This window comes from Falco peregrinus, chromosome 3 (assembly GCF_023634155.1).
Source record: "Falco peregrinus isolate bFalPer1 chromosome 3, bFalPer1.pri, whole genome shotgun sequence".
Classification (NCBI taxonomy): Eukaryota; Metazoa; Chordata; class Aves; order Falconiformes; family Falconidae; genus Falco; species Falco peregrinus.
The window spans coordinates 31903710-31931538 of record NC_073723.1 but is presented as its reverse complement, the minus strand read 5'-3'; the positions used below and the strand labels follow the sequence as shown (position 1 = coordinate 31931538).

Here is a 27829-nt window from a genome sequence, read left to right as displayed (position 1 = left end):
TGACTGACACTAGATCTTTTCGATGGGATCAGAGGAGGTGTAGCAAAGGCAAGGAATAGCTCCACATTACAACTAAATCAATTGACAAGTGAACATGCCCTTTTCTCCGAGACAGACACCAATATGTTGACTCACCCAGTACCTGCAGTACTGTTAGGTATGGTTACTGGGAAACATCTGGAGATAATGAGAAAAGCAATGCTCCCGCCTTTTATTAGCAACCTAGCTTGACCAAATTAAGCATACCATGCAACCACAGCCTAAAACGTCTCATGAATGCATCTGGTTTTGCAAGCATTGAATTCAGCAGCATTTTTCTCCTTAAAGGCATCTTAACAGCTGCATTAAAATAAATTACATTTCAAATATATTTCAAATATTTATGTTTAATAGATCTATTTTGAATATTTCAAAATTTTACACATTAAACACAGCATACACCGAATCCTGGTTTAAAGGCAGTTACATTGCTCATCTTGGCACAAACTTAACAGGCAGCTCTCCTGAACATTTGAAAAGATATTCTCGGCAAAGGTGACAAGGCTAAAATTGTTTTTTGTAGGCGATTACAAAGATGCCACCACAGGATTAACTTTTACTCAAAGTTAAACCGCAGGCAGCTACTGCACCGCCTTGAATATTAGTGAAAAATCACCTCAAACGAGCAATAATTGTACGGATTTAGAGCAGGCCCAAAACGAAACGCTGTTCAAATTACCTGGCACACCCCGCCTCAGCCTCCCAGTAACGGCAGCGGGAAGATGAGGGGGGAGAAGGGGAGGCTCCCTGTGGGCAAACACAGGGATCGGGAGCGCCCAGCCGGCTCCTCCGCCCGCCGTTCCCACAGGGAGGCCAACGGCCCCTCCACCCGGTGACCCGCCCCCGCCGCCGCCTCAGCGCTCAATTGTCCCGCCGCCGGCTCCCGTCAGCCCGCTGGCCGCGCATGCGCCCCGCGCCGTGCCCCTCCCACCCCGCGCGGCGCTTCCCGCCCAGCGCGCGCGCCCGGGGCGGGGAGGGCGCGGCGTCACCCCGGCCGCGCGCGCCCGGCCCCTTCCGCCGGGGGAGCGCTGAGGTACGCGCGCGTGGCGGGGCCCCGCGGGGCGGCTCCCGGCGCCACACACAGCATGGCGGGGGGGCCGCGCTCCCTGCGCCGCGCGGCCGTCAAGCAAGAGCGGCCGCAAAAGTAACCTCCGTTTCGCGACAGCGGGCGGCGGCGGGGCACGGCGGCGGCGGTGGCGGCCGGGGTGGGCGGGTGAGTGGGGGGGCGGGTGGGTAGGTGGGTGGCTGCGGGCGGCGGGGCGGCGGCGGGCGGCCGTGCCGAGGGGGGCAGCGGTACCGCAGCGGCTGGCTGAGCGGAGCGGGGCCGTGGGGCGGGAGGCGTTGCGCCGGGGACCTCAGCGTTTGTCAGGGGTCGTTCGCCGGCGGCAGGCCTGGCGCTTGCACCGTTAGTCTCTGTGCCGGACTGGTGGTGGCTGTGCCATCCTGCTGAGGAGATGAGGAGGAGAGAATGGCAAGTGAGGCCGCTTGGGTGCGGCTCCTTGGCGGTGCGTTGCTGCTCCAGGTGTTTCCAGACAGTTTTGTTCTCTGTGACCAAGAGCGTTGGCCGTTCCTGAGGAGCCCACCCAGGCGTGGCCCAGACACCTTCCCTGTGCCTGTGCAGCGCTCCCACCCGAGCCTCTGAGGAGAGGCCCTCTGGCCGCTGTGCATCGGGGTCCAGCCCTTTAAAGCCTAAAAAGTGGCCTGTGAGATGTGTATCTTGTATCATCCCACCTTGAGAAGGTTTTGCAGCACGACAGCAAGTGGAAATGTTACATAAAAATGTTCTTTGTCAAAGTAATTCTAGTTTCCTTGATAGTTCCTGGTAGAGGCGCAGGCCTTAAATTAATTGTATATCCCTTACTGGTTATTATAGAAGCTTTTGTTAAGTAATTTTTTTCACATCAGTGTAAGCTGGTGTTGCTATCCATTCATTCTTATCCTCTTCTGTTCCCTTTCTCTTAAACAAACGTTCATGAGACTCCACAATGTACCAGTCTAGGAAGCTGAGCTGAGACAGTAGCTCTATAGCAGCCTTAATCAGACACTGCTGCTGTCTGTCTTTCCTTTCTGCCCTGGCTGCAGTTTCTTATCCCCTGTCTTGCCCCACTTCCGTTGTCACTTGAGCCTTTGCTGAGCCATCTACAAAAGAACTTAGCCCAGCAAATCAGTGAGTAGTTGTCTGTAAGGTTGGTTATCTAAGTTCAGGAAAGGGCCAAATTAAATGAATTTACTGATTCAAGGGAGGAGGTAGAGGGAGGCTAGGATGACGTTAATTAGTGGATAGATTCACTTGGGCTACTGCAGGACAATTGCCAAGGTTAAAACTCCTTTTTTTCACCGGTTCAGTCTTAAAACAGGTCAGTTACCCGGTGCGATCATAGAATCATAGAATGGTTTGGATTGGAAGGGTCCCTAAAGATCATCTAGTTCCGACCCCAAATAATACATCCAGTAGCTATGGAAACAGCTTGTACTGTCACCGTTGAAGGGGTGAGTCTGCCTCTTTGAACATTAATGCTGGCTTGAAGTGGCTTACAGTGACTGTGTCAGAGTGGTATAAGGCACCCTAAAATATCGCTTCGATATAGCAAGATTTAAAGCACAGTGTATCTTTGTGAAAGTAGAAGCTGAAGCAATATCATATTTTAATGTCACCTCATCCCTGGGCCCTGCATAGACGGTTTGTTCTTCCAGTCACACAGCACTTCTGAAAATGCTGTATTAGTGATGCAAATCCGCTGTCATGATTCACTTCAGCCCTTCAAACATCTATGCTTTGTTTTGTCACCTGAAAAAAAACCCAGTTTTTAAAAATCAGAAACTACTGTAGATGGGGAAATGCAAGTCACTAATCTGATGTCAGTGTCCTGTTTTTGTTAGAATGGAATGGCTTTGATTAGTGCCAGATGTTTAGCAAGCTGTGCGATTATGTTGGGAACTACATCCCATGTCTATTCTCCCTGCATCCACACAATCCACACAAAATCTCTGGTTGAAGGCAGTGCAGTACATACCTCAGGACTGGTTTTAGGTGTGCCTCTGCATGGCAAACAACATGGGATAACAGCTACTAAAAATTGGCTCTTAGTATCTGTGAAGTGTGGAGGAGATTTTTGCTTGTCAAAAACTATGGGGGAAAATAAAATACATGTAAAACCATGGAAAGCAAATAGCATGTAACAGTTTGTGGGGTTTCTACCCTCCAGATTTGGCACCCACAAATTCCAGATATCCTCCTGGAAAGTGTCACTGGTAATGGCCAGGTGATGGGCAGAATTCTGGACCAGAGAAGCCAAAGACAAGGCAAGGTTTGGAAATGTTAGTGGAGTGTGTGAAGGCAGTGATAAATAATGTAGTTTCTAGGTACAAACAAAAAAGGAGTGTGACAATCAATAAATTGTAATGGAAGTAGAACAAAAGGTTTTGAGGCCAAGTGGAAAGAGAGACGTTTCTGGGGAAGAGCAGAATTTGAAAATGATGTTGTTTTGTGGCAGAAAGTACTGACTAAAGTCGCCTGTACTGCTAGAGTGTGTGGCATTCATCTGATGCTCTCCCTCTGATTATCTGCTGACTAAAGTGCATCTTTTGAAGCTGGCAGAAGATAAAACATCTCTGGTTCTTAATGTCAGGAATTTCTGCTGGAAGAGGTCTGGGATTTCAGTGGCAGCTGTTGCTGTAGGTCTCGGGCTCAAAGCCACAAGGTTTATGGCACTATGTGGGATGGTGCTGCTCCAGCATCAGTCTTGAAAACAGACTGAAGTTCTCATCAGAACCCCTCTTGATGGGAACTTTGAGGCAAAATATACAATCCACTCTCTATTTGAACTCTGGGTTTAGTTAGGGCTTTACATATATAGATATATAATATTTGTTGCACTTCAGTTTGCTGTGAAACACAAAGTTTTTGTTTCCCACTTGCTAAAAATACCCTTTCCTGCATTCTGATAGACGTCAAAGTTGTTAAAATATGCCAAAGAGTTTCTTGAAGACTTGGTGCTCAGGGATCAGCCACATGTGTGCAAAATGTAGCTTACAGCATCTGCAATTCCAGTAGAGCAGAAACCCTGGGACAGCAAAAATACAGTTTTGTCATATCTTATATCTTTATGAAAGTTTTCTAAAAGCTGAATCTTCTGGGAACCACCAAGTCAAATCAAAATTTTAGGTGCACAATTCAAATTATAGATTGTGTATATGCTGCTTAACAGTCCTCCAGCATAAACATACTGTTGGGGAGAAGGGTTCGCCGGAGTCAAGAAGTCGCTCAATATGAGTTATGCATCTTGCTCAACTTTATTATTTCTAACACTACTTCTATAGACTCAATATACATGCATATTCGTAAAGCAAAAATATAATTGGTTATTAGTCTCTAAGCACGCGCAGTTCTCACACCCCTAATTATCATGACTAAAATGAGCATTCTATCCATGTAGCTAATTGTGTTGCTGTGCTTCAGCCTTGTAGTTTGTTACTCCCTATATTCCCATACCGCTCCCTATCTTTCTTGGCCTTGCATCTGCCTTCCCAGCAGCTGTAGCTTGTTACAGCCACGGCCTGTTGGCACAACATAATTACTTGGTCTCAGGATTCAAGAATAGCTCAAAGCTACCTTTCTTGTTAACTTCAGCACAATTCTAATTACAGGCCTATTCTAATACCAGGCCTGGATTGTGCAGATCTTCAGAGATTCTAAGGCCAAGCTTCTGCAGCCATTCTTCTACAACATACTATATATTTCAATGTTTTTATCAGTATTGGGAACTAGTACTTGACTTCATGTTCTGCTACTGATAATTAGCATTGTTCTCCTCTCTTTAAACTTTCCATTGTGGTCCTTGGTGCCCTTTAAAATTACAGCTTTCTGCAAAAGTAATGCTCATTTTGTTCACAGTGAACTAGCAAAGTCCTGAATTTTCTGTCTTTACAGGAGACCTGTAAAAACATACAGGGCAACAACAGTGTGAAAAGAATTGTTTGTCCTCTTCGTAGTATGGTATTTCTTGAGCAGACTTTTCTAAGACATAGAATGTCCATGCTGTGGCCAAAGGAACAGCATATCCCAGATGCTTGTAAATTCAGTGGCCATGTGTTGTTGATGACAGTGTAGCCACAGAAGCACAGAGCTAAATGCGGTCTGTGAAATCTGCCTGGGACCTTGTCAGGTGTCTACATGGATTGCAATCCCTGCTGCTGTGGCAACGCTGTCACTAGGTCACCCAGCTAGTAGGTGTCCCAGCTAATCTAAAACTAGCTCAAGCATCTGCAAGCCAGGGTTTTGGCTGTACAACAAATATGCCAGTAGAAAGAAAACACAATATGGAAACTGTAGCAGATGATGTGTTTTGTGTTTGGGTAATACGCATTCTTCCTTGCGTTATGTATGTTTTCATTACAGGTTTTTATTAACTTTAATCTTAGCAAATACCTTTTTAACACAAGAACCTTTCATAATCAGTAAGATATGCTTTGATACTCAGCTATATAAGATCTTCTAAATACCAGATTTATAGTATATTCACGAAGAGGAATTGCAAACTTTTTTTTCCTTTAGAGCAAAATTTGACATTAGTCCTTAAAGATTACAGTTTTAATTCAGATTGCGATTCTGTTTGAATGTCATAGTGCAATTGCTAGATATCAATTTTAGGGATTTAAGTGATGACATTCTTTTAATTTTGTTTAAGTGAGCATCCTGAGTTAAGCTACACATCAAGTGAATGTTATTTGTCAATAAAATGAGCCTGACTGTGATAGTTTTGTTTTAAAAATGAACTGCATGTCAAGCCTCCATAAAACCAGGTTAGACAAGAGACTTTCATCTTTTTAAAGTATATAATTTTACCAGATTTCAGCTGCTACTCTTCAATAATACTGAATTCTGTTGTCTTCAGTCTTACAAATAAAACTATAAGACTTCAAAATTAAATGGCAGCAGGGTGTTCAGTTTTATGGTAAGTGTCTGCATCAGTAATAATTGAAAGAAACACTGATGATTTCCCGCTCCCCTGCCCCAGCCCCTAATCTAGTCAGATCTCTTGTGTTGAATTGTAGATTTTACAGTGGCTTGCTTTGGAAAGCTTTGTGTTTATGGGCTGTTAGGACAGCATCTATTCAGCAGCTGGCTGGTTGGACATAGGACTCCGTAACTGAGGAAACACTACTGATCCTTTCTCTTTCTAATTTTTCTCATAGGCATAATAAAGCAGTGAAGAGAAACTTAAGGTGGGAAGCATTACGTATCTTATAAACCAGAAAACTGTTTCTGAAGTATTTTGACAAACTGCATATATATATATATGTAGTAAAATCTAAAAAGGTAGGTTATCTTCTGTTTTATTTAGAAAAACTCATGGAAACATCTTTCAGGGGTCTCAGTGGGGTTACAAAAGTAATTTTTTATATTAAGGAGGAATGCAAAGCCTAAAACATTCTTTTAGGTAAGTTCTGTGGAGTCTTACCAAATTCTAGTAGGCTTTTCATGATCGGATTTTGATGAAGGCAGATTGCCTGTTAGTTCTTCTTCACAAAGCTTTCAAATCCATTTAAAGGCTACTCTGTTTTATAAAATAGACCATGTAGAAGACAGTAGCTCCTCATGATTTCAGTTAGTGACAGTTTTGGCTTCTTTTTCTTCCTGGATATTAAGTATTTCTCTAGGCATGTGGAGATTTCATGCTTTTCCCTCTGGAGTGGATGTCTACAATGAGTAGAGAATCTTAGCTTTTTTTTTTTTTTTTTCAGCGTGAAAACAACATGTTAAGTGATGGTGCAGTTCATAAATACAAAATTGCTAGCTGAAAGTGCCACAGCTATTGTCTGTAAAGACACTGTTTCATTAACTATGTTAAGCATTATATAAAAGGCATTAAAATGGAAAGCAAACATTTGCATATGAACTTCTGTGATGTTTCTGCCTCAGGTAGAAGTCAAGTAAATAGAAACTGTATGTTTCACAGTGGCTGGTAGAACTATGTTCCATAACAGAGTTCAGAAGAAGCACGGCTCAACCGTCTGCTAAAATCTGCTTTCAGAATTCAGAGAATCTTGATATGAAATTGGGATTCTGACATCCAGCAGTACAGTCCTCAAATCCTCACTTAAATCTTAGTCACCACAAAGTATGTGTTTGCATTCTCACGTGTGAAGTTCTTTATTCACATTGTTCTCCATATTTCTAGAATTGCTTCCAGGACTTTTTGTGGATCTAGCCATATGGATTCAGGACAAAGACTACTTTATTTCTGTGTGTTTTTTTAATAGGTTGAAAGTGTGTGGAGAGCATGGGTTATGATATCGAGCGTTTTGTTGGCTATGTTAATGAAGGGCTATTATGCTCCATCTGCCGTGATGTGTTAGAAGATCCATTACAGGCTCCTTGTGAACATGCTTTCTGTACTGCTTGTATACATGGATGGCTTGTTCATCACAGTAACTGCCCTGAAGACAGACAAATGATTGATGTATCTTTGCTACGACCTCTCTACAGGTATACAGTAGTCTTGCTGTATGTTGAAATTACATGAATTTAGGATTTCTCAAATTTGCTTGCACAGCTTTATCTCTTGTCATTTACTGTCTCTCACATTGTCTTTATCCAATATGCCTGTGGCAGAAACCAATCGTTTGCATGAAAGCATTAGCATTTTCTATTTATTCTAACTAACTTTCAAGGTATTAAATTTCAAAACGGAAAGAACACTTAATTTGTTCTCTCCATGTTTTTGTATCTTGAATGCTGATTCTAGATGTCTGTCTGGATATTCTTCTGGATGTCTTCTACAGCACCAAATCTTTCCCATGCTTTTTTAGAGAAAGAGGCAAAGCAACTCTTGGTAACAGTCACTAAACACTGTATAGCTTTTGTTTTTCCTTTTAGTCTTACCTAGATACTGTAGGGGGAGTTGTAATGAATAATTCCTGTTGACATGAACCAAACTTCTTGCCTTAAAATCTTTTTTTAAAAAGGTCTTTAGTTGTAAGAATTTCTCTTCTCTTGTAAAACAGGCTGTTTTGGCAAGTGTCTTCCATAATTGGTCGTGCAGTTGGACTAGTTGATCATTGTAGGTCCTTTCCGACTGAGCTATTCTATTAATTCCTGCTATTGCCAGCACAGTTTCATCAGTAGCTACTGCTTGCTGTTTAACCCCTGCATTGTCTAATCTTGCGCAGATTAACACTTACGTTGCGTTTAAAACCTTCAGCCACACATGTTATATTAACTCTTACTAGTACTCTCAGTATTTTTGTCACTAATAAGATTTTATTCTTTGGAAAGTTGAGGTGTAGTGTAGGCAGAACCCTAGAGTTTAATTTGTAGGTTGTCTGTACTCACTGTAGTCAGTTTGGTTTGGCATATTTAGAAACACAAAACTTCAGTGACAGTGAGTAGCCTTGGTGTTTGTTATTGGTAATATCTCCTGAGCTAGCAAAAGGTCATGATTAAAAATTTATTCAAAAATAAAGATTTAATTTGCACATTTAATTTTGGAGACTGAATATTCCATTAACATTGTTTCCTTTAAGCCTGTTCTTTTCCAATATGATCACTTGAATTGTAAAAAAAAAAAAATCAAATAAGCTGAATATTCACGGGTTTTCCTAATGGAGATTAGAATCTTACTTTCTTTTCCCAAATGTTGAAAATACAGACCTTTTTTTCAATTGCGTTCCCAGATTTAAGAAGAAATTGATTATTTTTTTTGCATGTAGATACATGAAAAATGATTTAAACCGTCTTCAGCTACATTGCAAAAACAGAGAGTATGGCTGTGAAATGATTTGTTCTCTGGAATCTATAGACAGGCATGAAAGGGAGTGTGAATACAGTCAGATACCTTGCTCCAATGCAGGTGAGTCACCTTCAGAGAAGTTGAATCCTTTATATTCAGAAAACTTGTTTGTCATCTTTCTGTCAATAGAATGGGAATAATGGCTGTTATTTCCATACAGAAATTCAAAGCTTTGGCATGATCTACTCTTTACAGCAGTGTTTTTGAACAAAATGTGTTACCCGTTTATGGCAATCATGATCATTAGCAATAGTTTCTTATCCAAAAACTAACCAAAATGAGTATGATGGACTTCAAATTTATGAAAATACAGCAGTGCGTTTGTTTTGCTTCCTGTCAAGTTATGAATTTGGATTTCAGTTTTGTCTGCTCATTTTGATTTTTGTATGAATATAATAGCACCTACAGAATGCTTATGGGTTGCAATTTATTTACAAAATAGCTTGTTGCCTGGTGCATGTGCAGCCACCCACTCTGTCTCATGGTTTTAATAAAAATGTATTTTGGAAATAAGAATTGCTTTGAGCTAAATTCTGGTTAGAATTGTGTTCATGTTAAGGTTTTTATTTAAAACAAACTTACACCTCTTGAGGAAGAAACATACTGCTAAAAAGGAACATAGTGATGTAATTTACCAGTCGATTTTATTCAATGTCATATGTTCCTGCAAAGTTAATTTCTAATAAATGGTGCTAAGGGCATAGTCAAGTCTGCCATTGTAATTAATTATAAGACGATTAAGGTGCTAAAATCACTCCACCGGAAGTTATAATTTCTCTTAGCAGTAAGTGACTCCTGCAGATGCTTCAAATTCACCTCTGTTACTTTCTGCAGAAAGAGTAGCATTTATAGAGTTACTACACCTTATCTCTGATGTCTGGTATTCAGGGTGTGAGGGCTCTTACATCTCTCAAGAATACGTCGGAGTGTATTTTGAGTACCTCAATTACAAGTCATTATATTAGTAAAGCTTCTTGAGGCGGCTGTCTTTTGTAATTTTCTGGTATAGTTTGTTGGCAAGTTTCATTGCACCATTGTTTCAGTTTTCTTACATCAATTTTATCTTCAAATGAAATGCAAGCCTGTATTACAGCAAACAGTACCTCAAAGATTGAATATTAAAGACTACAAACTTCAAGTTTGGAGTGTTAAATGTAGCAATAATTTATATAGTGTTCATTTTTGGTTCTCTACATTTTACTTTTAATCACTGCAGATTTGTAAAGTTTGTGTCCTTGAATTTCTGTGGAAATGTTTCTATTTTTGCATCAGTTATTAAAAGTTCATAAATAAATTTCTTGTTTATTTATGTGGTCTAGTATGTTATACACAAGACCAACAAATTGTCAGGAAAATAAGGTTATATTCCATATCACCCCCGTTGCTGTTACTACGTGTCTTTGGACCTTTTATTCCTAAATTTGGTAACCTACTGTTTTTCACACGTTTGCATTCTTCTTCAATTCCAGTCACTGCAATCTATGGTGGAAGCACAGGCAAGTTGCTAGTGTCTTAGCTTGGCATCAGCATTGTCATTACTGAAGTTGCTTTAATGCCAGACCAGCAGTAGAAGACTTCACATAAAATACCTACTTTCAGTTTTTCAGTATTTTCAGTTAATGGATAAATATCATAATGACTTTTTTAAAGTGTTTTATTACTAGTTGTGTGTGTTATAATTATCATATTTCATGTTCTAAAGAAATCACTTTTTTCATTGCTTTAACAGATTGGCTGTTGCTTAGCTCAGGATATTGCGGCTTGCTTGCTTGAGTGTTTTTGTTTGGAATTAATTAAAATGCTTTTGTTAGTTGCAAACAACTGGCTTACCTTACTGTGTTTCCTGTTCAGGTTGTACAGTTCAGATTGAACGACGTAACTTGGATGGTCACCTGGCAGTGTGTGAATATCGGAGCCGTGAATGCCCTAATGGTTGTGGTTACACCATTCTCAGTGCAGAAGACACACAGCATAATTGCGTAGCTGAGCTAAGAACTGAGCTAGAACTACTTCGGTACAAATCTTTTGTTTCTTTGATGTTTGTGTTAGTCTAGGCCTGAAAAACAGTGCATGAAGCACTTCAAATACTAGTACTGGATTCTGGTATGTGTTAAATAGCCTATTAATTACTTGATACTAATGGGTCAGAGTATTATGTCAGCATAGACTTTAAATTTTTACTCTTCTGATTCTTTTGCTGGTTTGGTTGTGGTTTTTTCCCCAAGTTATTATAAATACTAAAATACCATTGCTTGTAGCTCAACAAAACTGTGAGCTGACTATTTAAAATGACAAAGTACCTAAGAAAGCTGGACTGAAGTTGGAAATTTCATTTTTTCCATTGGCCTGCTGTAGACCCAAGGTCACATTATTAATAATTATATTTAGTTTATATTTCACATATGTTTATAGTTTATACAGATCCAGAAGATTAAAATCTCTAGTTATTTTGGCAGGTACAGACTGATAGATTAAACCTCTTAGGGTCTAATTTCCACTTTTTTATTAAGATCCTGGCAGATTATTAACAGTTGGTGAATATGACTCTTCTTACTGGCATCTTCTTTTCCCTCATATATGTTCCTGTAGCTTTCCCTTCCCATGATATTCCAGTTGGACTTTTTTTTTTTTTTCTTTTTTTCCCCCCAGTGCTCCTTCCCATTTCTGTCTTTCAGCTCACCAAGTCTTGTGCTCTTGAATATTGCTATGAAGTCAGGCTCAAATCTGGTTCAAATGCATTGAAACACAAGGGGTTCTGCTACCTGGTCCTGGTTTTTGAACTCAAAAGGTTAATGTAGTACCAGCTAGGTTTTGGCTATAAGGCTGTGTGAATGATTAGGTTATAATAGTTTACTGCATACCATCATTTAGCATCCACCATAAAAGTGACAGGATTACATGTTTAGAAATACTATAGTATTCAAACTTTTTATCTTGACTGTGTTTAGTAATACTAAGCAAGTAAATACTATACGTAAAAGGTCATAAGTCATTTAAAATCATAAATATGTGTTCTTGAGCTTATAGAGTTACTTCAGGAATATAATACAGTTGTCCCCTGTATAAGCTGTGTATGGTCACTTCAGTGCCCCTAGGGCACAATGCACTTTCCTATGCTAGTTTTATTTAAATTAATAAACAGTACTATCATGCCTCTAGAGGGGTGTCCTGCAGAGTATGATGGGAATCAGATTGGGCTGTTAGGCCGCAAGAAGGCTTTCTGGAATTTGAAAATCATTATTTTCCATGCTTACAAGGCTTAACAAGGGGAAATAAACTTTTTAGGTCAGAAATGATCTGCAGAGTGGAGGAGGCAAAACATGAGATGGAGTCGAGGTTAGATTCCCAGAGAAGGCACATGGTCCAAAAAGAGAGTATTCTGCAAAATGAAATTGAAGAACTGAAGGTAAATATGATAATTTTCTTTTCTTTTTTTTCCTCTCCTAACAGTCTAGCTTTTTGCTTTTCCCAGCAGTTGTCTTTTACTTTGTAAGTGGAGTCTCATAGAAATAAGAATTACATTAAGTATGGGAAGCAAAAGAGGTGTTAGCATAATGCTTTGCCAGGGTAATCGGCTCGGTTGAGAAGCAGGCTGAGTGCTTTATTCTTGTGGTTTATTGACTTCAAATTCATTTGGGGCTAACCTGGGTACCCCTGTACAAGGACTGCATCGTTCTGTGCATACGTAGCGTGTTGGCACATCTATCTGAAACTCATTTTCAGTATCTAAACATAGGGCACACATCGCAAATTGGATGTAATTGAATATTCAGCTCCTTTTTTAGTGCTGTCCAAGGTGGCATAATCCAGTGCTGACACAGAGTCCTACTGCAGGCAGTGGTACTTACATTATGGTTCAGCTGTGGTCAAAGGGTTGGGAGAGTTGCACTGCAAACTTAATCAAGTAACAAGCAAGGCAGTCTTACCCTTTCATTCATCTAGTTCTTATTGTATCACAGAATAATGATTTTTAAAGCCCAAAGCAATGGATGTTCTTTATAGATTACATTTTTATTTTTACTGGATTTGACATTAAGTCCTTGAAGAATGTATCTGAATATAACCAAAGCCTTATTTTGCTTGTAGTCTTCAGATAGAAAATTTAAGCAGCAACTAGGTAAGTCCACTGTTTCTTGTTATACTTTATGAGAAACTTTTTGCACATTTAGGAAAACTGTATCGGAATCTTTGAAACAAGACCATCTCAGAAGGTGAATGCTGGATTGTGTCTCAAATTGTTTACATTTGTTCTGCCTATCAAAAAATTATTTCAGTGTTGCTTATTCTTTGTAATCCTTCACCCTTCGTGCGTGGCCAATTCAAGTTCATACAACCATCATTAGAAAAGAGTGTGTTTCTTGGAGTAAACGTGTATTTGCATTTCAGAGTCAGATGTCACGAATGATGTCAGATGTACGCTCTCTGATGGCTGCAGAGAGACAGCACCGTCAAGAGCTGGAGCAGGCAGAGCTAGAAAAACGGGAATTAATGGAGCTGCTGAAGGGGCTGCAGAAGGACTGTCGATTAACTACTACAGAAGGAAGCAGGAAGTCAACAAATTTCCGCCCTCTGACACGACTAGAAAGTGTAAAACGAAAACCTAGGGAAGTTACAGTTATCTAAACAGAAGTAAGCTCAAAAAGCATTTTCTTCTATTTTCTGTGACCATCTGGCAAACTTTTCTACTTTCTAGGAATGATTGGTAAACTTTGTCATTTCAGATTTGTTTTCTTTTGAAATCTAGATTACTACTTGATTTCCTCTTGGGGCATAAAAACAAACAGATAATTTTCTCTTAGGGAACACTGAGCATTAAAATCAATAACTGGCAAATACATTTTTAGCTAATGTTTTTATGAAAGAGGGGAAGGAGACTTGGTTTGTTATATCTCTTCAGTACATCTTTTACTGGAGTCTTTCAAGCCTGAAAGCCTAGAGCATTTTAAAGTCAAAGATACTTAAAGGTTGTTTCCTTCCTGGTCAGTTATGGTCCATTTAAGTCTAGTTTATACTTATACTTGAAACAGAAAGAAAGTGTCATCATCAATAATGACATTTGGGATGTATTTAATCTGGGGGAAAGTCAGTAACAGAAATAAATAGATTTTGTTTGTTTATAGTCTGTAGAAGGTCTATTTCCAAGGTGGAAAGAAAGCACTTTAAATTGTAATTCTACTGTTACATAACAGCTTCAGGTGAAGTTGGCTTTTACTTTAGAGCTTTTCTAATTTCCCAGGTTGATACACACTTAAGAGACTAATACCAAAGTCCAAGGTAATAGTTATCTAAAACCTTTTAAATAGATATGTGAGTAACCTGGAGTTTGTGGGAGGGATCTACATTTTATTGAAAATTTTGAAGCTTTTATATGTGGAAATATCAACTATTTCTACAGCATCGTTTAAGCTTAAGACCAGCCATTCAGTATTCAGTATCTTTAAAGCATATATAGAAATACCTAGAGTATCCTTAATTGCCTTTCGGCAGGCTTTAGGCTACTTGAACATTAAAGTCCACAACAGATGAATGCTTGTGCAGTCACTTGGACTTCAGATGTCTCTATTAGTACTCAAGTTTGCAGTTCTGTAAGAGCTAGGATTTTTTTAACAGACCCACAAATACTGAATCAAGGGGGCATTTATCTGTAGGGACTGCATGAGAAATCTGTACAGTTGAAAGACTTTTCTGTAAACTTCTCACACAGCCTGTTCGTGTTTTTTTCAGTGGTATAACAAAGCCATATTCTATCTGTTGCAGCTCTTCAGTGGAGTAACTAGGGAAGAACCTGGCCTCCTGTTTACTGAATGTGTTAAATCAGTTTGGAGCTTTCAGGAACGTGTGCAGGTGCAAACATCTGAATAAGCTAATTTTATAGTTTAGAAAGCAAATACATCACTGTGCATGCCTTGCTGTCGCTCAGACCAACGCTTTGTGGCTAACAGCATAACCAAAGAGAGAGGCAGCAACTTTCTTCAGCACATACACGACATTATGAAGACTTGCAGTCAGAGCTGTTTTAATTTCAAGCATTAACAAATCCTTCTAACTTGCTGTTTCTTTAGTACCACTGAAGCAGATGGGAACATGTTCAGGTCTTGTGCATTTAAAACTGAACAAAAACAATCCTCTCTAAAAGCTTTTTGTTATGTTTCATGTTTTCTGAAAGAAAGTTACGTCCACATATTTACATGGTTTCAGTCCTTGCATTCTAGATTAAATTACAATCGTTGAAAGCATTTAGGTCACTATAGTAGTCTCACCAACTCATGACGTAGCGCATCTCCTCTTAAGCAGGCGTATTTAACAATCTGAAACAATAAAATAGTAGCTATAATTTGGGAAGACCTTCAATCACGCAAAACATTCAGTGGTCAATTCACTTGCATCAGTGTGCATATTAAAGCTGTAGGTAGAAGGTAAGAATGCTTTTATTATCTTGTGTTCTAAATAAGCAAGCTGTTAGTGTCTGTGGTCTGTGTGACTCTATTTCAGCGTTCACACTAATTTTGAAGCTTCTTGGCAACACCAGATTTCATGCTATTAGAATGAATCCAGTGCTTTTCTGTGTACTGTAACTGTGGTTTCTGTGATGTGACTTTATCTACTTTGCTTAATGTGAAAGAAGAAAATTACTTCAAAATCCTATAGAACTCAGATGAGCTGGATCATCTTTCGCAAGTTGGAGGGCAGTAACCCAATCTTTTCTGTTCTGACTGCAGAAAAAAAAAGCAAGTTAACTAGCTCTGTACTTTCTCCATAATGGGATCTCTGCATATGTTGAATTTCACCCATATTTATGACTAAATTCCTCCTAGTATAGAGAACTAGGGTTTATGTAATAGTTACATGTGGTCTACTGTCCGTCCCCTAAGTGACAGACGTGAAACCGTGAGCAAACGCATCCTGGGTGGTAAGGAAGGACTTTCAGCTGCGCCATCTATGTAGCTTCTAGTTGCCAGCTCTGGAGCACCTGAACTTCCAGTGCTGAAATGTGGCAATGCTTTGGGCCCACGTGCTGCTGCGGTGACCTGCCAGCTCGGCTTTCCTTCAGCAGCCGAGGAGCCCTTGCAGAGGTACCTTAAATGGGCCCATAGCAGCTAGTAGCATCAGACCCCTCTAGTTACTTGAAGCTTAATCTCCCGTTCCCCTGTGTTGATAACTGTTCTGCACTTAAGATTTTCCACTGACAGTGAACCACTCACAGGGTGGCATATGCTGAAGTATGGCCATCATTTTACTTGTCTTATAATTAACTAGGCTGAAATGAAATAGCCCATTATCTCTCAATATTTTATCTACTTTTAGCTTTTCCAGTTTCATGTATTACACGGCTCTTAATAGCAGCTGGCAGAAGCAAGGCAATGAATTTTCTTTCTTTCAAATAGCCTGTTAATCCTTTTTATAAAAACTAAGGGTCCAAGTATTGTAGTAGACTTGGTGTAAGTAAAGACATGAAGTCGGAAATGCTACTTGCCTAGTCACGATCGTATCTTAGGATTATACGAGAGACACTGCTTAAGGTGCATTACGGGAGGGCTCCAGCACTGAACTACTGGTATGAGTATTCTCGTACTAAATCATGCTTTAAGCAGTTCCATTTCCTGACAGGTTAACTGTGCTGAGAGCAAGTGGAACTGTTACTGAAATGGACCAGTAACTGTGCAAACGGTTGTTGTATTTTTAGTTGTTTCTGATGGCGCTTTGGAGCTAGAAGAGGGTGAGCAAGGACTGTGGGGAGTGGAGAGACTAAGTGCGGGCTGACTGTCTTCCCCCAGCCCAGGAGCAACAACGCAGCTGCGCCAGCCCGTGCCACCAGCTGGCTTGTGGCATTACTGTTAACACAGCATTAGAGTTAAAAGGAGATTAAATCTTTATCCACAATTAAGTGGGTATGAAATGTAACGGTACCAACCTGGGAGATTCACAAGTAAAACTCAGAGGGAGCAAGCTGTTCAGTGCGTGAGGCTACAAGGTATTACAAGGAGTTGAGCAAATCTTTATCCTACATTAAATTGGGTGAAAAAGAATAACACCAAGGTAGTGTTTAAAAAATAATATTTTAAAGCAAGCGGTAAGTTTGTCTGGAAAGAAAATCAACATTTACGTATTTATTCTGAATACCCAAGAAGCCAGTTACAAATACATGTTCCCTTAAACTGACTTCTCCACTTGAGAGATCAAATTCAAGTCAAAATCCTGTTTTCTTCTGTTTGCTTCAGCGTTAAAGCTGCATTCCCTCTTCTCCCAAAGCAAAAAACTGTTGGTGGTCTTGGCCAGTACGGACTGTTGCTGCTGGGATTACTTTATCTGGAGTGAGAACAGTAACTTTTGGGGAGAGCTTCCAGTAGATTTAGATGAGTTTCCACAAAAGGCATGGAAGTGAGAGCCATGCATCCGAGTCAGGTGCCAGAGTGGCAAGAAGGAATTTTGCTGGACTTCCTAATTAAAGTGGCAGTTTTTAATTAGTGTGGTTCCAGTACTAGATTAACAGTCTCATATGAGATGTTAATTTAGTAGCACACATCTACGAGAGTTTCTTGTCAGCACGGAAGGGAATGGAATTACACAGTCCAGCAAAACACCTAAGATAGTGAAGTATTTTGACTGCCCAAAAGCGGTTTTATCTCAGATGTTCTTAGGTGGTTTTTAAGAAGTTTAATGCATTAATAGATCCCAGGTGGCAAACAGTTCCTAAGATTTCTAGAAATGGGTAGCCTTGCAAATTAAATTTTCCACATGGTGTCCTCTTGGATGTTTCTGGCATGGTGCTTTTCTACAGCCATTTTACTTAGAAGTGCTGGATAGTATTTAAAGGGAGCAGTACTAGCCTTGCCTTTCTCCCGTACTGCTTGTCAGGCGAAGTATGGTAGGTCAGGGAGATTTTACCACATAGATAGATGCCTTTATAAAGACCTACAATTCTATGCAACTTTCTATTAACAAATAAAACATTGAACTGTCTTCCAGCATTATGGTTCACTGCCAGTCTATTTACATTTTCTACCTTTATATACGCAAGGATAAAACAGAGCTTAACAGATCTTAATCTCTAGTCTGTAAAAGAAACAGTAACACTATTTGTATCACTTTGAAGAACACTTTGTATAAAAGTTGAACTAATAAAGGGTCTATACCATGATTAATGCAGTGTGGTGCACTTTCTGTTCCAGAAGTTTGAGTGCCGCCTTTATCAGATGAAACAGGAAAATGGCGGTGTGCTGGCTGCGCAGCACGGGAGGTCAGGAATCAGCTACAATATAGGGTCGGTGCCCTGGAGCAGGCAAGGCTGAAAATGCAGCCGGAGGGAGTATCTAGCAATAAACACGGCAGGCGGTCAGTCAGACTGCCCCTGCTTCGCCAGGATTTTTCTCCTGCCTCACAGGTGGGAGTTTCTGAATGGGATGAGCAGCTGCTTTGAAGGCAAAGAGCTAGCCTAAGTTGCCAACCGCTAGCCTACAACAGTGTGACACTCCAGTCCTGCACAGGCAGCAGGATAATAAACCGGCAGCAAGGGAAAAAATAATTCACCATCCATCAGCTGCACAGATCCCACCCCTAATGCAGGTTTTTCATAGCCACCAACAAAAGCCCATGTGGGATATGAACATGTAACTAACAGGAAAACAAGAGGGTGGTTCAAAAGTTCTAACCTAGGGATGCGTTTGCTTAAACACGAACAATCTGGACACGGGGCCCTGCGGAGCGTGATCCTGCTGCAAGCCTGTTCTCTCACCTGGTGGGAGGAGTCACCCAGCAGGAGAGGAAGGCCGAAAGCCTGAGGGCGCAGCACAGAACCGTTCATCTGCTGAAGCCTAACCATCCGCACCTGCCCTTCAGCCAGTACAGAATACACAGAATAACAGACTCCATGAAAAGATTTCGGAAGCGAGGCGCACACAACTTGTCTCACCTTACCACATACGCAACCTGTGCATTTGCCTGTCCATTAACGGGGACATTCACCAAGCCAGGGCAGTTCTCACACATCTCAGCTGGAGGCGCAGCCTTTGCTCTGCTCAGACCGTCTCCTTCTCTTGCTGCGCGCTGGTGCACACGCACAGAAACGTATGCAACAACACGGCTGGAGGAGGGAGAACTGTGTTACACTGTGGATGTGTTCTGCCTTACTCCTCCCCGCTGTTTCGCTCATGAGGTAAGCGTATCATTCACTTAAACAGTGTTTGGCATTAGCCACTTCCAGTGTTCTGATGCTCCAGTCAGGAAACAAAACTTGAAAAGTCCTTTTTGGGCAGAGTGTAAAAAGCAAAACTTAATGCTTCAAGTGTTGTTTACTCATGATAGGAATCCAGTTTAAAAAAGCAAGCCAACTAACTCCAAGTTTTAATCAGCATTATTTCAAGTTGAATTTATCCAAGAAAGGAACCACTTTGCATTGAAGCGTCACAGAACTAAATCATTTAAAAACTCAAACATGAGAAACCTGAAAAGAAGTAGCATACATTTAACTAAATTTACAGAGCTTCCATACATCAACCAATTTAACCAACCCTTTATTTCCTCCTAGTTTTGAAAATGCCTAGTGTGACATGCCATATATTTTAAAGTTTCAAGAACCAGTACTGAATATTTACATATTTATTCCATGCTTGACACTTTACTTTTCATTTCAAATTCCCTGACAGAAAACAAATGATTCATATCCCTGCTAGCTTCCAACACAGTACAGTTTCTAAAAAAATAAAACGACCTTAAACACACAGTCTAAAGAAACTAGTCAGCTTCAAAAATATTTATGCAGTGCTCCTTAAAAAAATAGCATTAATACCTGTAATGCCTATGAGACCTCCACCCATTTTAGTCATTACAATTACATTATTGGTAAAATTATGGTAAAATTACATCTTCCTGTTATTTTAACATTCAGAAAACTGTTTGGCTTCCAATCTAATTCCTTGTTCGTGTTATTTTCACCAATGTTGAAACACACGCCTTTGTGAACCGATACTATTCCTTTTAACCGCACCCAGGCAATTAACAGAAGTTTGTCACTTTCATAGGTTGCATCAATTACTTTGTGCAAACTAATCACCTCTCAGACAGTGGGACACTGTCCCAGTCTCCCCACAGAGAAAGTACACGTAACAGGGGCCTTCTGTGGTTCAAATAAAAACCTACTTCATTTAGCCAGGCAACATAAAGCTAAAAAAAAAAATAAATGTAATTTAGAAGTATTATCATACTTCATAAACACTTAAAAATAGGCTCTTTAAGTTTATGAGTCTAGGCAGATGAGCTGTCCAAAGTAAGTTAAGATTACATAAAATAAGACCATTTCAGCTGGGCCTTATCCAAGTAGACAAAACCCCCTTTATAGCACTTTTGTAATGTCAAGAGACTAAAGCATAACTGAATATCAAGCTCAAGTAAATCTGACAGTGGAGCTCATTTGTAAAAATTGTACATGGCCTTTAGGAAAGGCTACCACTCCTCACCCTACCCAAAAATGCAACAGGCTATTGAGAATCAGTTAATTCTATGAAATGCCGTGGAGCCCAAAGGAATGCAAATGTGTAAAAAGCTTACTTCAATCGCTGAATTTAATAGGAAAATAAATTTAGAGTTCAGTCTAGGGGTAACCTTTCTTTGTGAACTCCTGCTTCTCAAAATTCTTCTTTTTGCACTCTATCTCAGTCCAATCACAGAGACAAAAATCCAAACCATCTACTCAAGGGGAAGATCTAGCATTACTGCTTCACCAGGTGGTTCAGTTTATACATCTGTCTCTCAGCCCTCTCCTCAACTATGAAAGTCAGCAGAGAGGCAAGCAACTAATTAACTCCAGGCTCTCTAAGGGTACTGGTACCCTGCCTTCAAACTTCAACACATACTCTGGGTTCCAGTGAAGGAACTCTTGTACTCCTAACCCAGGAGCTGGAGTTGTAAAGTAAACGCTAGAACATTATCTTACTCTCCCTGAAGTCAATGACAGATGTTCTACTAATTTTCACAGGTGCGGGATCTTAAGTGTCTAATCACATTACAAAAGATAAGACAACAAACCCTACATAAATTACACATAATTTGTATTCTTTCACAGATTAATTTCAGTCAGTCTTGTATCACTTGCTACTTCAACTGCTGTCAGATGGACCTCATTCATTTAACTCAGACTGGCTAAAAAAAAAAATAAAAAAATCTAATGACTCTAAACCTGAGAGAGAAAACTAAAATTGCCTTACATATATATTTTTGTAATTTTCTTGCAATAAGTCACACACAGAACACCTGTACCTTTCTTTTGGCACAATGAATATTTTAAGAAGTCCTTCAAGTCTTAACTCAAAGAGGTTCTTTACTGAGTATTGTGTACTGAAGTCCACAAAAAACATTCTTTCAAAAGGAACAAAAAATTTACAATTGTACACAAAAAGTCTTGGATTTTATTGAAATGTCAAGTCTTGTATCAAACAAAAACTTTTCTTCAGACAAAAATATTCTCTTGGTGTCCTCCAGATACCAGTTAACTCTGAATTGGTCCTTTAGTGCCGCTGCTTGCTTTCTCATCTTCACAGAAGTCCGCGTGGTTGGGCTGTTCCATTAGGTCTCATTTTATCGTGTGAAGGAACGTACATGACGACCTCTTCCACTGCCTCCACTAACAAACTTTCCTCTTGAGCCACCACTGCTACTACTATTAGCACTTGTCCAAGACGGTCCAATTCCTCCTCGGCCTCTGGAAGCACGATCGCGAGGACTCGGTCGGTAGCCTTAAAGCAAAGAAAAGTATACTCAGTTGGAAAAAAAAAAAAAAAAAAAAAAAAAAAGCCCTAGGCGTAGTAGCTGCTGTGAAAGCATAAGAAACAAAAACAAGATGAGACACAAACAAGGTCTGTTTGCTCCTTTTAATTTTCACTTTTCTTTTAGGCAAGCATTTTTGCCTTGACTGGCTCTATAATTACCATGTAGGTACGAAGACAACTGAATTGCAAAAATCTGAATGCAAAATTAAGATTCTGTGATCAAGTGTTCAATTCAGCAAGTTTTATGGATTACAGGGCAGTTCGTATTTGACACAGTCAAAGCATGTATTTGACACAGTCTCAGTGACAACTGTTCATATATGCTTAAAACATTTGCTGAATTTCAAGGTGTCTGCAGCATCCTTGCATGGTTTCATTTGTAAAGCAAAAATGAAATTCAAGGAATTTTCTATAGTTCGATGCCCATATGAATACCATGTACCTGCGGAACTTAATGGTCTCAGTGGTGGCAGTGGACCCCTGTTAAAATTGCTCTGACCACCTCTACTGTCATTGTAGGTTCCCCTGGGTGTACTCTGTGCACTCCAACTTGAACCTCGAGCACCTTCACGACGACTGTAATTTCCTAGATAGGGAGAGAAAAACCCACACACTGTTGAGCAAACATCGCGCTTTTTTTTTTTTTTTTTTTTTCTCCTCATTTCAATCTTCACAATACTTAGGGTGGTAAGCATAATATTTACATAATTCAAAGAGATAAGCTACTCTGCATCAGCATACCCTCGGTGTTCTAACTCAAAAGTCTACAAGTTACTGTATTACACACAGAATCAGGGAGAAAAACCTATTTTTCAGAAATGAACCCAAGTTTAAAGGAATTCACATTATCTAGTGTATTAAGACAGACTCCTGTATTTTAAGGTTTTGTGGTAAAGTAAATCCTGGTATTTATAAAACTTTACTAAATGGAAGTATTTTCTGTTTCTACTGTGCAAGGACTTGCCCCAGTTATGGGAGGGAAGGAAATGGAGTGCAGCCTTGTCTACATATGAAAGAAGTTTAACACCCATAGCTAGAATCTCCATGTTCACCGAAAATCGTATCTTATTCTTGTCAGGATCTTCCATCCTTTTAATTCAAAAGCCTCACTTAAACCCAGAGATGTATTGTGATGCTTGATTTCAGGAACTACCGTGTCACAAGTGTTAGAGTGGGCTTTTTATTGTTCGGACTGCATCCCCGAAGCACTCCAACAGTTGCTACAAGAAGACAAGTAACTCATTCTCTAAAAGACAGGGGGAGAGAGGCAACACAGGCACTCACAGCCTTGTTTCAATCCCACAGCACTCAAGCAGACCTTTTCCAGTGCTAAACAATTTATTCCAACAACACTGCTTCATGAACATCTCACACCAGGGATAATTAACTACTATTAAGTTGAGTTAGTATTACTGAAGGATTTTTAGTATTAATTTACTCATTCTAATACAGGAGACAACATACCTTTTGATGCAGGTGGTGTAAAGAACCTGTTCTGACTGTGAAAAGCTCCTCGTCCTCCACGATTCCCTGAGAAGCCACCACGTGAAGAAATCTTCTGTGACACTTTTGGTGGCCTTTTGGCTGGTGGTATCCCATCTGGAGCAACCACTTCTTTGCTCTCAGCAGCAACAAAATCATCCACGTGCATGGAGGGTGGCCTGCTCGTATTCTGTTTCCTCTGACGGAAGATATCATGTGGTCGAATTCCTTGTCCAAATCCTCCTCTGCCTCTTCCTCTTGGTGGTGGCACAACATGGGCCCTCTTCGCAGGTTCTATGTACTCAGATTTTCCACTGTCATGACAAACCATGATTTATTTAGTTAATGTAAAAATGTATTCATACTGAAGGTCAAACTTTCTCCATATGGGAGATGCAATTTGAAAGGTATTTCACATTTTGAGAATATACAGATCAGCGCTGAACACACTGTTTGCTCCTTAAACTCATCTTACCTTGAAGTTATGAAGGTCTCGTGCTTGTGCTTGCCGAGTTTGAACCCTTTTGTGGTTTTTGTGCGTCCAGGAGATGATGGTTCTGACAAAAATGACCTCTCCAATTCAGCTTGCAAGTCAAAATCACTGCAGCCCTTTTCTGACAGTTCAATTAAGTCAACTTTTACCTGCAAAGACAGAGTTTAGTTTTACCACAACAATCACTAACACCTCTGAAGAAAGAAAATATGCTGCACCAGGATGGATGAGATTCAGCTGGAGTCCTTACACTAGAGCAAAAAGTCTCCATCCTCTACCTTTTAATGCAGTAGTGTGGCTCAACACAAAAACCAGCAGTAACAAAACAAGAAAGCAGCCAAACTGCAGCAAAATTGTCTTGATGTTTCTGAACCTCAACAAAGTCAAGGGCACAGCCTTCAGGTATGAACACCTGTCTTGTCATCAAATGATCTACAGTGAAGCACTCTTTTTCCTTTAGCTACAGTCCCTGTAAATTTATTAATGCTGCTTTTATACAGGAATCAACAGCTTTGGTTTTGCTTAAGAAATTAAAACACAAGCACCTTCACATGTAAATTTAAAAAAAAAGAGCATAACTAAGAAAGAATTAAGGCAATGATGTCAACAGAAACTGATTATTTCTCACATAAGAAGTTAAGATACTGCCATTTGCTTAGTCTGAAAAAAGAATGTTATTGTATGTTTTTCACAATTACATTTAAAGTTTAGATTATAAAAATCAAGTTTCAAATACTGTGAAAAGTTTCTGTGGAAGTAGTTTTGTGTACTACTGCCATTTTTTCCATTTTTGACCCACCAAAGATTTTTTTAAAAGTGTAGCTGTGAGGCTTTGGATATTACTGCAATGACAGCAGACAAGCAAGGAAAAGAAAATAAGTCACATTCTTTGTCTATGTTTAACACAGACTGCTGAAATGCCCCAGCAGAAATGCAAAAGCAGGTTAGGACTGACACAACAACTGTTCCTCTAAAGGAGAGGACTTCTGCATTAGAGAAGCTGCTGATTTTGTGGATGCTTCCAAGTGAACCTGAAGGCGTTTGATAACAACTGTGAACAAATGCCAACCCCTAGATCTGCGTCAATTTACAAGGGTGAGCTTAGGAAAACAGTGAGCCCCTGGCAGGGGTTGCCCAGAGCAGCTGTGGATGCCCCATCCCTGGAAGTGCTCCAGGCCAGGCTGGATGGGGCTTTGGGCAGCCTGGTCGGGTGGAAGGTGTCCCTGCCCATGGCAGGCAGGTTGGGAGCTAGATGACCTCTGTCTCTTCCAACCCAAACCGTTCTGTGATTCTATGAAAACAAACCGTTTGGCCATATGAATTTCTGGTGATACTAGCTCAGGTTAACCCTCATTTTTAAGTCCACTTCAGTTACGTTCATGAAGCCTTTTACCATATCCAGGTCAGTGTCTATTTCTTCCGCCTGAAAGGGTGAAAACCACATGGACTTCAGCTGGTCATCCATCACGTCTGCCAACACATACGTAGTCCTGCAACAAAACAAAGCCAAACACCTATGCGGTTACGAACCACAGGCAACTGCAAGCATATGCAGCATTACAGAACCCAGGGTGAATGTTGCTGCCTTACCACTGACACCTGCGTGAAATTAAATACATTGGGACTAGTAGGTAGTAGTGATAACAGTGCTGTTTAGGTTCTGTTTGTAATATACTCTTGCATAAAGTATTGCATTTACGTAAGTAAATCACAAGTAGTATGCTCACACATTCAATCATTTTACCTGTTGTTAAACAAATTCTGAAGAGAGTCTGGTGCAGAAAGAATAGGCTCTACATCATGGTCACTCAGCGGACTAGAATCACCCGCCGATTCCAACATCTGCCTCACTCCGACAATGTTGTCCAGTAAGGATTCAAGGCTGTCATCTTCCTTAGAACGATCCTAAGTCAACACAGCACAAGTCAGAACTTTTTCCCCTCCTCAGAGAAGGAAATAAGCTTTTGTTAACTAAAAAAAAAAAATAAATGGGGGGGTGTATTACTACACAAAACAGTCTATCCATCCACGAAGAGCGAAACTTAAAAGACACCCGAGTACACAAACAGCAGAGTTCCTCAGCATGCTATAAAACAAACCATGTCACCACATGCACATTCTAGTCTTCATTTCCAGTTGATGCAATAACCTCTATAAAACAGTCCCAAAGAAGGCAGCACCTCAGGTTTTAGTTAATAAGCTCTCTGCTAGAGCATTCCAACATCCTAAGTGTCTGATACTTCTCCTTCAGCACAGTTGTGGCTTTTGATCTTTCACCGCAGATGTAGGCAGCCAGGGAAGGGACAGGTGGGAGTACAGCACTGGAAAGGCATTTGTGACCAACAGACTGTGGAGCAGCTGTTTTATGGATTCTTCTAAATTAGCCACCTACTGCACAGCTGCCATCAGTTATGCAGAACTAGATTTGATTATTGAAGTTTGTGATTAGTTTCATAAAAACATTGGATGCATTGAATTCTGCATGTCCTCTAGTCTAATCCCCCCCTGCTTGAAGCAGGACAATTATCAAAGTCAGATCAAATCAGCCATAACTATCCAGCCACATCTAAAACTCCAACGACAAGAGCCCACAGCCACTCTGAGCAACCTGTTCCAGTGCTGCAGCTCTCTCAGTGATTCCCCCCTCATGCCCCGCCGATGTCAACCTGAACTTCTGAAGCCACAATTTAGGGCCCACTGCCCCTTGTTTTATCATCTAGAATTACCAAAAGGAGTTTTGATTCTGCCACCTTTGTTACTATCCCCCAAACAGCTGTAAATAGCTCAGAGAGACCCTTAAGCCTCTTCACCAGGCTGAACAAGCCCAGCTTCCTCCTCCTCTCTCTCTCTCTCTCTCTCTCCACCATATGTGCTTCCACCACCTTGATAGAATGCTCTCCAGTTTCCCTAGATCTCTCCAGAACTGCTGAGAGGACTAAGCTGGCCAAAGGTGAAGGCAGCAATCCACATGAATGCTCACCAGCATCCCATGGAGGCAGACAGTTAAGGTCCCTTGATTTGCTGACCATGCTCCTTCCAGGAAAGCTTGGAACAGTCTGGCCATTTGTAGTGACCATGCATTGTTGGCTCATGTTCAGTCTAACACCCAGCTGGCCCTTTTCAGCCCAGTCCACATCAAGGCATAGCATTATCCTTCTCCCACTGCAGAACTCTGCATTTTTCCTAATGAGCCACACAAGCTCAGTGTCTGCAGATGACAACCAAGCTGGGGCAGGGGAGTGTGGGGTGGGCAGCTGGGAGAGTGTTGCTCTGCTGTTGGGCAGGAGGCTCTGCAGAGGGATCTGGGCAGGCTGGACCGATGGGCCGAGCCCAGTTGTAGGAGGTTCAACCAGGCTCAGTGCCGGGCCCTGCCCTTGGGTCACAGCAGCCCCAGGCAGCGCTGCAGGCTGGGGCAGAGCGGCTGGGAAGCTGCCTGGGGGAAAAGGGCCTGGGGGAGCTGGCTGACGGCCGGCTGGGCATGAGCCAGCAGTGTGCCCGGGGGGGCAAGGGGGCCCACAGCATCCTGGCCTGTATCAGAAACAGTGTGGCCAGCAGGACCAGGGCGGTGATCGTCCCCCTGCACTGGGCACTGGTGAGGCCGCACCTCAAATCCGGGGTTCAGGTTTGGGCCCATCACTGCAAGAGGGACATTGAGGTGCTGGAGCGTGTCCAGAGAAGGGCAACGAAGCTGGTGAAGGGTCTGGAGCACAGGTCTTGTGAGGAGCGGCTGAGGGAGCTGGGGGTGTTTAGTCTGGAGAGGAGGAGGCTCAGGGGAGACCTTGTTGCTCTCTACAGCTGCCTGAGAGGAGGCTGTAGGCAGGTGGGGATCAGTCTCTTCTCCCAGATAACAAGTGACAGTACAAGAGGAAATGGCCTCAAGTTACACCAGAGGAGGTTTAGATTGGATATTAGGAGAAATTTCTTCACAGAAACAGTGGTCAAACATTGGAACAGGCTGCCGAGGGAAGTGGTGGGATCACCACCCTTGGAGGTGTTTAAAAAAACCCAAAACACATAGATGCAGTGCTTAAGGTCATGGTTTAGTGATGAACTTGACAGTCCTGGGTTAACGGCTGGACTTTATGATCTTAAAGGTCTTTTCCAACCTAAATAATCCCATGATTCTAAGCTTTCTGCTAGATCAATCCTAAAAAGCTCATTGAGGACTCTCTGGATTGAGGCTTTGATGTTGGTCACATTAGTCACTCTCCCAACTTACTGTCATTCACAAATTCACCGAAGGTGTATCTACCGTTCAGGTC

The 27829-nt window shown here is 41.0% G+C and overlaps 3 protein-coding genes across 7 annotated transcripts in view; 1 reads left to right on the top strand and 2 right to left on the bottom strand.

The window, feature by feature from the left end:
- RAD54B (RAD54 homolog B) overlaps positions 1-1045 on the bottom strand; it is a 70225-nt gene extending 69180 nt beyond the window's left edge. The window contains exon 1 of the mRNA XM_005231011.4: positions 719-1045. The gene's annotated coding sequence lies outside the window, so the exon portion shown is untranslated. The remainder of the gene's footprint in view (positions 1-718) is intronic.
- A 359-nt stretch (positions 1046-1404) lies between these two features.
- On the top strand, positions 1405-17970 carry LOC101914207 (RING finger protein 151-like). Of its 5 annotated transcripts, none has more exons than XM_027777735.2 (7): positions 1405-2529; positions 6235-6358; positions 7303-7528; positions 8752-8891; positions 10683-10845; positions 12117-12237; positions 13218-17970. In XM_027777735.2, exons 3-7 carry the CDS (start codon positions 7323-7325, stop codon positions 13452-13454), a joined length of 867 nt encoding a protein of 288 aa, XP_027633536.1. In that variant the 5' UTR covers positions 1405-2529; positions 6235-6358; positions 7303-7322; the 3' UTR covers positions 13455-17970. The 5 variants fall into 5 exon arrangements, with proteins under 5 accessions (XP_027633536.1, XP_027633537.1, XP_027633535.1 ...); XM_013305659.3 differs by lacking the exon at positions 1405-2529 and having other exon boundaries at positions 3862-6358; positions 13218-13460; positions 14589-17970; XM_027777736.2 differs by lacking the exon at positions 1405-2529 and having other exon boundaries at positions 3861-6264.
- A 1185-nt stretch (positions 17971-19155) lies between these two features.
- VIRMA (vir like m6A methyltransferase associated) overlaps positions 19156-27829 on the bottom strand; it is a 28477-nt gene continuing 19803 nt past the window's right edge. Inside the window, exons 19-24 of the mRNA XM_055799499.1 lie at positions 25312-25472; positions 24961-25057; positions 23550-23716; positions 23057-23388; positions 22035-22178; positions 19156-21559 (exon numbers count right to left, since the gene is read on the bottom strand). Of these exons, the coding sequence (XP_055655474.1) occupies positions 21402-21559; positions 22035-22178; positions 23057-23388; positions 23550-23716; positions 24961-25057; positions 25312-25472 (1059 nt within the window). The 3' untranslated portion in view covers positions 19156-21401. The remainder of the gene's footprint in view (positions 21560-22034; positions 22179-23056; positions 23389-23549; positions 23717-24960; positions 25058-25311; positions 25473-27829) is intronic.

Coding starts and splice junctions, on each gene's coding strand:
- LOC101914207 (XM_027777735.2), top strand. CDS start 7,323: ATGGGTTATGATATCGAGCGTTTTGTTGGCTATGTTAATGAAGGGCTA. Junction 7,529..8,751: donor TTGCTACGACCTCTCTACAG/GTATACAGTAGT, acceptor TTTTGCATGTAG/ATACATGAAAAATGATTTAA. Junction 10,846..12,116: donor ACTGAGCTAGAACTACTTCG/GTACAAATCTTT, acceptor TAAACTTTTTAG/GTCAGAAATGATCTGCAGAG.